The following is a 12,067-nucleotide window of genomic DNA, read 5'->3' as shown; positions in this document are numbered from 1 at the left end:
AGGCAAAACAAATCATTTTGAGTTCAAAATCAAATTACTGAAATCATTTTAATAAAATTTCTATGGGACTAATCTTATAGATTAGTCCTATAACCTTTCAGATAAAAAAAAACAATTTTCCAAATCGGTTTATAATTAACGGAGTTTTAAGGTAACAAACATAACAAAATACAATCTAATTTAGAATCCCCTTACTTTTGAGGTCGGTTATAGAAAAAAAAAACAAAGTATGATCTTACCGAAACACCAAACCAGACTAGGTTTTGATGTCAAAAATGGCCACGGCGACTTATATACTGATCTGAATCAGATATAAAACTAAAGCAAAATAATCATCAATGATCAAAGAGATGTGCATGCTGTTGATTATTGTGATATCGTATTAATTGGTTTACGTAACTGATAATCTATCATTTAGGTACGTTGGCAAATATACGTAAGTTTTTATATAAAACTAGCCACCCGCCCTGGCTTCGCACGGGTGTACTAATGAAGAAAATGAGACTACTACATGACATGTTAGTAGCTAGTGCTACAACAAAGTAAGAAATTGATCTATTTTTTTATGCTACTTAGAATACCAAACAAGCTGACGGCCCGCCTGATGGAAAAAAGTAACCGTCGCCTATAGACATGAGCAGTACCATGGACATAACAGAGTATACTGTTTCGCCTATAATACCCCCCATGCGTTGTCATTCCTGAGGACTCAGATGTTATTCCTCTATACCCTCTAAATTCATTGCCATATTCCACCCTTCAAACCGAAACACAGTCATGCAAACACATCTGCTTCACGGTAGAACACGAATCGGACAGAGGTACCCAAGCAAACGACTTTTGTACAAAGTCACCCTCTGGTAATGAATGATATTGTATCAATTCTGTCAATATTATTGAAGATCTTCCAACTGTCTTCTTTCTAATTCATTTCTTTAATAAATTTAAATTTTTCACTTTATCCTTACAATTATTTATTTATTTATTTTAACTTTATAAACCAATAAATGTGGTAGAAAAGGCAGACAATGCTATAGGCATTCTCTACCAGTCAACCTTTAGATCTGCAGAGTTTAAAATTACATACAAACAAACATTCATAAAGTAAACATTTATATAGTATTTGTACATTAATATCTTCATATAAAAATATACATATATACATATGATAAACGACTGCCTACTTGACTACTTGTTTAGATTTAGGGAATTCAATAGGTGGATGGGTGGGGCAGGTGGGTGGTATTCAATAGGTGGATGGATGGAGTAGGTGGGTGGTATTCAATAGGTGGATGGGTGAGATAGGTGGGTGGTATTCAATAGGTGGATGGATGGAGTAGGTGGGTGGTATTCAATAGGTAGATGGGTGGGGTAGGTGGATGGGTGGGGTAAGTGGGTGGTATTCAATAGGTGGATAGGTAGAGTAGGTGAGTGGCATTCAATAGGTGGATGGGTGGAGTAGGTGGGTGGTATTCAATAGGTGGATGGGTGGGGTAGGTGGGTGGTATAATTTTTATTCAAACATATTCTTCGGTACAAATCTTGTTCTAACAATTACAAGCACAACAAAAACAAAATTAGTTAGAATTATTAACGTTCGATATTGATTTTTATTTATCTAGACTACCTTTTGGTCCACTACTTCATAAACGTGGATTATAGAAGTTTTTTTTTATACAACTTAGAATAGCAAACAAGCTGACGGCCCACCTGATGGAAAGTGGTAACCGTCGCCTATAGACATAAGCAGTACCATGGACATAACAGAGTATACTGTTTCGCCATGCGTTGCCATTCCTAAGGACTCAGGTGTTATTCCTCTGTATCCTGTTAATTTACTGCCATACCTCACCCATCAAACCGAAACACAGCCATACAAACACAACTGCTTCACGGTAGAAACACGAATGGAACAGAGGTGTTCAAGCAAACGACTTTTGTACAAAGTCTTCAATTAACACAAAATCTGTTTTATTTTGTCTATTTGTTTATTTTCTGCGCTATTTCTATTAAAACACGTGTCAAGGTTATTTACTAAATATGCCACGTATAAAACTACAAACTTTAAAACCTTGTATAGTTTAACATGCACAAAATAAGTGCCAAAGTGCGGGTCGGACTCATACCAAGGTTTACGTACGAATTTGTAGGTATGGTAAAGATTGTCTGTAAATAGATAAACTAAGAATAGATAAATTATGGTAAATAAATATGGTAAATAAAGTATGGTAACTAAATGTTAAAAATAAATTCAATTTAAAAAAAAATTGAAATCTATTTCAAATTAATATAACAAAAATAAACACAATGCAATTTGGGGGAAAGAGATTGTTTGTAATACGGACTACCAGTCACATTGCTTGCAATATAGGTTATATTGTAAGGTCTTTGTCAGATCGACCTCCACGTGGTCCACCCTGGAACCCATCGTGCTGAATCCCAGGTGTATTCATCTCGATAGGCTAATTGGCCTGCTTTTTCACTCTCACCTGTCACTTTAGTATATACCGTTAGTATGTGTCCAGCCAGTTACCGTTTGTGCGGGCGGAGTTACTATTCCATTATTATCCAATAGAATAAAAAAAAACAATCTAATTTATTTTCTTCGCATAATATATTGTAAGTGTAAATCCAATTAAAGTACTAGCCCTATTACAATAATTTCTTTTGATTTTACAAATAATTGTTAATGTAACTTTACTGAATACGGGTAAATAAAAATTTCTAGATACATTATTTTATATTTATCAAATTTTTATTATAGAAAATTAAATAAATACAATTTAATTTGCACGTTTTAAATTCCACATATAAAATACTTTAATATACAAAATATAAAAAATAAATATCAATCATTTTATATAAAGTGACAAGAGTCAACTCACGGTAAATCTGTGTATTACTGTAAATTCTCCAAACTCGTTATGTTTATCATATTGTTATTATTTAAAATGTTTACGTAATAAATTTTTAAAATCTGTAATTTATAAAAAAAGAACCGGCAATTTCTAAAAACATCATTGTCGTCTGGTACTTGTAACACTTGTATTAATTACATCATGAACTGTATAAAATATTACATATACCATAGAACATATTAATAATTATTTAACAGATATTTTCAGGTTGGTCGTCGCTGCTCAAAAATTTGTCAATTTCATTTGCAACAATGTACTCCAACAACTCGTTGAGTTCTTCCTATAAAAAAAAATTGGAAAAACAATTATTAAAAATAAAAAACTTACTACATAACATCACAGTCCTCTATATCGTATGTGTTACCGTAAAACAGACTTTAGTAATGACAAACTAGTTATTTTTATTTATAATCTAAAATGAATTTTTATTTATAAATGAAAAAGAACTGATTTTGATAAAATTTCTATAGAATCAATCTGAAAGTACATCCTTTCAGATAAAAAAAAACAGTTTTCTAAATCGGTTTATAAATGACGGAGTTATAAGGTAAGAAACCATAGAAGTAAAACTGAAATAAAAACCCCCCAAATTATTTGTAGTCGGTTAAAAAAACAAGTGACTTCAATCGTGAACGCATTAATACGTTTATCGGTGCGTTCGTGTATTATACGACTTGTTTCGTAGAATTGTTTTTTTCCCAAAAAATAATTGGTAGTTCCAATTGTCACAAAATTAAATACATCAAAATATTATCATGAAAATCGATTCAGAATTGGCGATGAAATTTTTTCAGTTTCAAGTTCAAGTGGTGGATGAATACTTATTACTCTTATACGTAAAAGTTACTGAATGAATTTCAATGAAATTTGGTACATCAATAGATACATACATTGTCCTAACTTAAAACATAGCAGCAAATCTGCAGTATATAGCTAGTATACAATAACTTACCCTGTTTTCTGCGATTGCATTGGGAATTGTACCTCCTAGGACGTTGTTGAGAATTTCCGAGTAATTAACATTCTGGACTGCCAGATCGAGATGAGACTACAAAAAAGGAAAAAACAATAAATATTACGTATGTTCTAAAGAATATTAACCTACTTTTTTATTATTACCTTTTCTAAAAAAAAACTGAACGGGCAATAAACACGGCTATTGTTTTTTTTTTTTAAACAAAATATATTAATGGCTTAGTCCTCAAGAATGGCAACGCATAAGGAGTACGATAGGTATGACAGCGCTCTGTAATATCTATGATGCGGTTCATGCTTGTACACTTACCATTTTTCATCGGGAACGCCGTCAGCTTGTTCGCCATTCTTTTTTCTTTATTTTTTTTTTATACAACTTAGAATAGCAAACATTCTGACGACCCACCTGATGGAAAGTGGAAACCGTCGCCTGTAGACATGAGCAGTATCATGGACATAACAGAGTATACTGTTTCGCCCATGATACACCCCATGCGTTGCCATTCCTGAGGACTCAGGTGTTATTCATCTGTACCCTGTAAATTCACGCCATGTCCCACCCTTCAAACCGAAACACAGTCATGCAAACACAACTGCTTCACGGTAGAAACACGAATGGGACAGAGGTACCCAAGCAAACGACTTTTGTACAAAATCTCCCTTTGGTATGGTATATACAAATAGTTCGAATTTTTGGTAACAACACCTGCCCTAATAGACTATGTAAAGTATCTTATTTGCAATATATAGAATTAGTTTGATTAGAGTTTAATTATATATATGGTAATTAAACTCTAATTGAAATTAATTTTTTTGAAACGCTATAGCGTTCCATAAAAAAAAAAAACTGATTTCAATTATAACAAAACCAGGTCATTTTGATTTAAAAACTAAAAGAACTTTAATAACACGATTTTGATAAAATTTGTATGGGACCAAACTATTAGTAAACGTTGAAAAAAAACATATTCATCTAAATCGGTTATATGTAACTGACAGATTTCATTATCATTTCATCCATTATCCGTCCACTTTTGGACATAGGTCTTCCCCATAGACTACCATAGGGAACGGTCCTGAGCCACCTGCATCCACTGACTCCCTTCCTCATTTAAGGTCGTCACTCCATCTATTGGGGAGTCGTTTGCCCATACGAGATCAAGAAACTTTCTTCTCCTTCGGTTGTCGGTTTTTCGAACTATGTAACCAGCCTATTGCCACTTCAGCTTGCTTATCATTAGGCTGACAGATTTATGAGGTAAAAAACATAAAAAATTACGACCGAATTATGAATCTTTTTCTTTTTTAATTTAAAACTTTACTTGAAAATAAATGTGATCAGAGTGAAACATTTACCTCAATACCGCCTAGGGTGAAGTCGATGTTAAGGCTGTGGAGACTGATACCACTGATGATGCCAATGCTAAAACGAACGTTACCCTGTACGCGAATATCTTCGATCGCGATACTGTAATAATGTAAATATTGCTTTAGTTAGTTGCTTTCTCTCTGTAAGAGACTTGTAAGTCTTTCTTACTGTAGTGAAATATGATTACGTGAACTGTTAACATTACCACACATATAAAATTACATATCTTCCCTGTCAAAGAACAATACTTCTTTTTTTAAATTCACATTTGGAGGGTCTACCATAAAATCTTTTTCGAAATTAAATAACAGAACGAAATACAAATTTGATGTTATAATTACGTAACACGTACCGTTTTAAAATGTTAAAATATAATTCCTTTGGACTTTTATGGTAGGAGTTATTACGAATGAAATATTAAGTCCCATTTACTGGGCCGATTTTGATATGAACGAAAACACAAAATTGAATCTGAAAATTTGGAATTTCATATTATGGTAGATTCCCAGTTTACTAAGATATAATATCAGGCATGGCAATACATGAGAGGTACAATACGTATCACAGTGTAGTCTGTGAAGGCCTGCATACGACCTCCTATTCCGTACACTACTTTTTCCTAGTTCCTCTTCATTCGCTTTGCATTGGAAAACAAATAATGTAAATACACTCCTCAAGTTTATATGAGATCCTATTCTATTATGCAGCACCCATTCTGTATTAAGTTGGTGAACCAAGGTAGAGTATCAGCGGCGTGTGTTATCATATCTGCCTTTAAACAATTTTTGGTACGGGTGCAATGGACTATCATTCACTCCTCTTTAACGCATATCAACTTTCAGACAGTTCATCCACCATTTTTTCGATCTCCCCATATTCATCCATTTCATTCATATTCATCCGATTCATGAGTTTATGGAGTTCAAGAATTTTAGGTAAGTAAGAAGGTAGAAGGTAGGTAAGAAGATAAAAAACTTAAAGCCCATCGAGTATTAACTCGTAAAATTCCGGCAATAACTAGTAGATTCCTTCGGGACTAATAGGCTATGATAGATTTCACCATGTTATAAAAAGAAATAAGTTATTAGATAAAATAATAAATATAGAACTAACAAAGCAAAAAGAAAAAATAAAGGCCAAAAAAGGAAGGGTAAGACCGAGGAATAACTACATGAGACAAATAAAAGAAACACTAGGTGTCATGTCGTATAGAGAAGTCAAAGATATGGCTTGAGCTATCTCAAACCATATCTTTGACTTCCCTATACGAATAGCTGGCTAGAAGAAAATGCATTAATTATTTACGCCGACAATAGGAAACTCTTAAATAAAGAGAGAGAAAGTAAAAAGATATGAGTAAAATAATATATTGTAGATTACCAATATCGATAGTATTCAATACTTACTATCCTCGTAAGGCTGTAGTTAAAGATTCACCAAAAAAGGTTACGTCTAAGGCGGAGCTACCTGGAAATTAAAATGTTACGTGAACACCAAAAATACAAGAGAAATTACGAATACATAGTTCATAATTGTTATGTATTCACCTTAAATTAACATCAAATTGTTTAAACTAATTCAACTTTATCATCATCTCAGCCAATATCCGTTCACAGCTGAACATAGGCCTCCTCCATATACTGCCATAAAGAGCGGTCCTGAGCTACCTGCATTCACTGACTCCCTGCAATTGATTTGAGATCGTTACTCCATCTAATAGGGTGTCTTACTATACTGAGTTTCATGTACTGGGTCTTTTTTTAATGGATGATAATGTAATGGTAACCTTACCTGCGCTAACAATATACGCTGGCGGGGCACCAGTGAGGGATGATGGGTGAGAATGAAGACAGGTTAGTTAGCCCATTGTGATGAATACACCTGGTATTGAATACGGTGGTTTCTAGGGGAGGGGCACGAAAGGTCGACCTGACAGAGTATTTGTTGCAATGGGACTGGTAATCTACATTACTAACAATCCCTTTCCCTTCCCGTATGGGGTCTCCACTCAAGAACCTTTCCTTTTAAACTAATTATTAATCATAAACTGTAAATATCATACCGATATTAGCTGAGAGCCTGGGCAGAGATATATCGAAAGTAAGTCTGGTCAATAAAATACTGTAATCCATATTGTTGATCACGATGTCACTTGCACCAGCCAATACCAAATTATTCACATAGGTGTTGACATTTAAAAGGCTGTGGAAATAAAACATACGATTTTAAAAAGTTATCACAATGAAAAAAAATTTTTAGAAATCAGAGTTCTATTTTTAAAATGTGTCGTAAGAAAAACCTGTCAAATATTCCGAAATTTAATAAAAGAAATGGATCCATTAGCTAATAAGATATCTTACTAGCTACTGGAAAATACTCAAATGAAACATTTGACTTTATAGCTTCCCATACATAGATTTCCCCATAAAAGGAGATTGGGTTGGCAACCGCAATTTGGCTTTTGTAGATGTTTTAAGAGGTACGCTGCTTGCCCATCCCTAGACCATTAAGTTCCCTTAGTCGCCTGTTATAACATGCACAGGAAAGTAAGGAAAAACCTATTCTATTCCGGAATCTACTCGGCTAATATACTTTATTACACATATGTACTCACTCAGTAACTGGCAGTGTGTATTCAAGTTCCAATCTATCCTTTTCCAAAGGATCCAGTCCGGCCTCAACAATCTGTTCCCTTATTCTTTGGATAATTTCAACAACTATTATATCAACAAAACGAGAATCATCCAGGTGTTGTAACATCAGTTGACCTACAGAAGTAATAAAAGAAACAAGTTAATTTATACCTTTCAAAGTCCAGTAACGCATTGGTGATACCCCTGGTATCGTTGGTGTCCTTGAACTGCGATAATAACTGTTTTTATTAAAAAAACATTAAGTGAATATAATAGTTGCGATCTTACAGCAGTAAATCTATACCCACTACAAAACAAACAATACACACAACACCGAAAAAGAAATGGTAGCCCATTCTTTGCTGAGACCACATGATAAAAATATATCATATCGTATGCCAAAAAATTATAAAAATCGGATCAAAATTGGTAATAGGAAATACAGATTAAAGAAAGCTATATGTAGTAATTGGTATGCAACAATTGATTGAGCTTTATGAAAAGGTAACCAAATTTTGTTGTGATTATGGCACACTAATAATACACTGCCGAAATGAAATTAGTGACAAATTTCGACATTCGATTTTTGTGTTACTTAGTGTTTTTTTTATTTTAATTGTCGATTGTGGTACATCAGCAGCGTGTGTTTTGGTCAGGCCAGTTCTTTTGTTTTTATTCTAATTAAAATGTATTGAAACGACACTATATTATTAATCCTTACATGTAAATATCCATTCGAAATTACATCAAACCTTACCTAATTGTTCTGTTGAGAGTTCCGAGAAAGAATATTGCTTTTTGATGTCTTCCGAGACATGTTCTTCGTTACCTGAAACAACCAGACAACGGACATCTCAGAGTGAGTCTTATGAGTTAACGAGGGTCGTGAAAGCATCTACTAATAATTTTTAAAAATTAAAGCTGGAAATAAACTATGATAAATTAAAAAAACCTTTTCATAGCATATATTATCCAAAGTATATAGTAAATTAGTAGTACTTATATTATTATATATAGTAAATAAATAGTACTTACTCGGACTCCGCAGAATATTGGCATTGGCACCGACCAGTAAAATGGCAAAAGCAACAAGGAGTTTCATCTTCGAAGCTGAAAAATATACATAAAAAATTATTTCACTGTTCTACATATACACTAGGTTTTGCAAGTGGTTTCGTTCACGTCACAACAATTTTTCGAACGTTTTGAGATGATTTGATTTCAAATCGTTTGTCGTAATCGATTCGAAATCAAATGATAGGAAATCTCTATTTGATCTATCTAATCTATTCGATATAATTTCGATTTCGTCGCAGACCCTCAGCGTGCGAAACCATGGAAACGTCGTTGCTAGCGAGTCCACGAGATAGAATAAGACACCGAACGTTGCTATCTCATTCTTTCTCATAAACTATTACGTTGCGAAGCGATGTATAAGCGATTACATTTCCATCGATGAATTCACTCGCCACTTGTCTAAAAGGACGGCTCCATTTAGAAACGGTTCTAAATCTACGAATGATTAACTAATTAAAGTTTGTTAGATTTACAATCATTAATCATCGAGTCCATATTTAAAATGATTAAACAGTCTTAAGTATTTATATAGTATAAAAATATATACATCGTAATTTGTTTTTGTCTATTAGTCTCTCATTATCGAATTGTACTTAAAATTTAAGATTTATTTTAAACTAGCTGCCGGCCCTGGCATCACATGGAAAAAAATGAGACCAAGTCATCCCTTTACAGTTACCGTCTTCAGTCTCACTCGCTCGATCACTTTTTATATGAAAATTATTAAACTAAAACTATTCACTACATAAATTATCTTCAATACAGAAAGTATTACAAACATAGTCTTTCATACAAACTTTGCCCTGGCAATTGTAAATACAACCATAGAAGAATTAACCAAACAAATGCAGCCGTACCGAAGTGATGCGTTCACGTACAAATACATTCGATAATTGATTTTTATTTATATAGACAAGTTCAATGTAACCATTTAAAACTTGCGCTTGTCGATATAAAAAAAAAGCATTTAACTCACGAACTTTCCAGTATAAATTAGAATAAAAATTGTCACACGTGGTAATCGTTAGTTAATATGTTTAAATATAATTAAATAAGAAATTTATTCACAAACCTTCACAATTTTATATTATTAATATAATTTGTAATATTAATCCAATTCCAGCCTTATCACATTAAGCTAAAAACCGAATCAAACGACTTATTATTGTTAATTATATGAGCACAGCACTTTATATACGGATTTCAATAATCAGATATAAAACGAAAACAAATTAATCCATAGGATTAACACAAATGTCTAATAAGGATTATCTATGTGATAATAGAATTTATGACAGTGGAAAAATATGTATATTGATATTTTTTAAATTAAAAATAGACCAAAGGAAATTAATTCGGATATATTTAAAAATTATATCCATCTATCTATTTATTACATACGGGAACAAACAAAAGTTCTTAATTAAAACGTCTTTATAGCAGAGGGAGAATTTGTACAAAAGTCGTTTGCTTAGGTAGATAGATAGATATTTATTGCTTCCTCCAAAAGATTACAATAGTAAACTTATTATAAATATAAACAATTACAAGAAATAATCACAATAGGAAATCGATTTGAAGGGTGCAATATGGCAGTGAATTTACAGGATACAGGCATAATACCTTAGTTCTCAAGCATTACAACGAATGAGGGGTATCATAGGCGAAATAGTATACTCTATTATGTCCATGGTACTGTTCATGTCTATAGACGTTTACCTCTTTCCATCAGGTGGGCCGCCAGCTCGTTTGCCATTCTAAATTGTATAAGAAAAAACTTAAAAAACTAATGTATGGCTGTTTGGAGTAGACTCCATAGCAAACAGTAAAAAGTCGCGAAAATTCAGGTTATTTTTTTAATTTATATTTTTCATTATTAGAAAATCACGTTATATGGTTTCATTTCATTTATTTATTTTATTAACAATGAATGGTAAAAGAAGATAAATTCTCTATGAATAACCTTACACATCGAGGTATATAAATTGATAAACACATATTTATTTATTTATATATGTCATTTCTGTCATTATGGCATTATGTCATGAAATTAGTACCTAAATTTCAACTATGGCGCAGGCGAAGTCGCGGAAACAGCTAGTCTTAATATCATATTAATTACTTTACGTAACTGATAGTCTATCAATTGAAAAATATTTTATTCATTAAATTTCTGTCGGATGTATTATCTATATATAGAGTAATCCTTGGCGTAAATGATGGTCCTTGGTCGGTCGTGGATCGAAAGAAAAAAAAGCGTTTGAGCACTTAAAATATCTTTATGAATCTTTTTAAAAAAAATGGAAAACAACATTTTTTTATATTACTATGATGACAAACAAAATACGGCCAGTGTGATGGTAATCAGGATTACCGTAGCCTTTAGACACCTCTAACACCAGGGATGTCACGCGCGCATTGCCAACCCTTAAGAAGCCTTAAAACGCCATTTTTAATATCTTTGGATTATGACTACAAACAATAGTGAGGTCATCGCTCTGTCTAATCGTCCCCGTTCGTTTGCTTATACGGGGTCGCCACTTAATAACCTTTGTATTCTTTTTTTTTTATACAACTTAGAATGGCAAACAAGACGACGGCCCAACCGATGCAAAGTGGTAACCGTCGCCCATAGACACGAGCAGCACCATGGACACAATAGAGTACACTGTTTCGCCCATGACACCCCCCATATGTTGCAAATCCTGAGAACTCAGATGTTATTCCTCTGTACCCTGTAAATTCACACCATATCCCACCCTTCAAACCGAAACACAGCCATGCAAACACAACTCCTTCACGGTTGAAACACGAATGAGACAAAGGTACCCAAGCAGTCGACTTTTGTACAAAGTCTCCCTCTGGTATATTCGAACAATTGTCAGTTTATCGAGCTATGTGACTAGCTCTTTGCCACTTTAGCTTTTTTATCCTTCAGGCTATGTCGGATGCTAATGACATCGATTTCATCATATGTAAGATTCTCTACCTTCTCGGTATAGAATGTAGAATCCTTCCTTTTACATAGATGTTATAAGTAAAGACAAAGGAAATTTAATAGTCGATGAATGGGCAGCAGCGTCCCTCTTGAAACA

General features: G+C 33.3%; 1 protein-coding gene across 1 annotated transcript in view; it reads right to left on the bottom strand.

The window, feature by feature from the left end:
- The window catches only part of LOC113522598 (uncharacterized), a 407,257-nt gene extending 397,072 nt beyond the window's left edge, over positions 1-10,185 (bottom strand). Inside the window, exons 1-10 of the mRNA XM_026908337.3 lie at positions 10,045-10,185; positions 8,931-9,005; positions 8,653-8,724; positions 7,877-8,030; positions 7,325-7,464; positions 6,669-6,729; positions 5,250-5,361; positions 3,871-3,966; positions 3,114-3,198; positions 240-268 (exon numbers count right to left, since the gene is read on the bottom strand). Of these exons, the coding sequence (XP_026764138.2) occupies positions 240-268; positions 3,114-3,198; positions 3,871-3,966; positions 5,250-5,361; positions 6,669-6,729; positions 7,325-7,464; positions 7,877-8,030; positions 8,653-8,724; positions 8,931-8,997 (816 nt within the window). The 5' untranslated portion in view covers positions 8,998-9,005; positions 10,045-10,185. The remainder of the gene's footprint in view (positions 1-239; positions 269-3,113; positions 3,199-3,870; positions 3,967-5,249; positions 5,362-6,668; positions 6,730-7,324; positions 7,465-7,876; positions 8,031-8,652; positions 8,725-8,930; positions 9,006-10,044) is intronic.
- Positions 10,186-12,067: the final 1,882 nt, after the last annotated feature.

This window comes from Galleria mellonella, unplaced genomic scaffold (assembly GCF_026898425.1).
Source record: "Galleria mellonella isolate WM207_F2 unplaced genomic scaffold, CSIRO_AGI_GalMel_v1 utg38, whole genome shotgun sequence".
NCBI classification, from domain to species: Eukaryota; Metazoa; Arthropoda; class Insecta; order Lepidoptera; family Pyralidae; genus Galleria; species Galleria mellonella.
The sequence above is the reverse complement of the archived record's forward strand: the minus strand, read 5'-3'. Positions and strand labels throughout refer to the sequence as shown.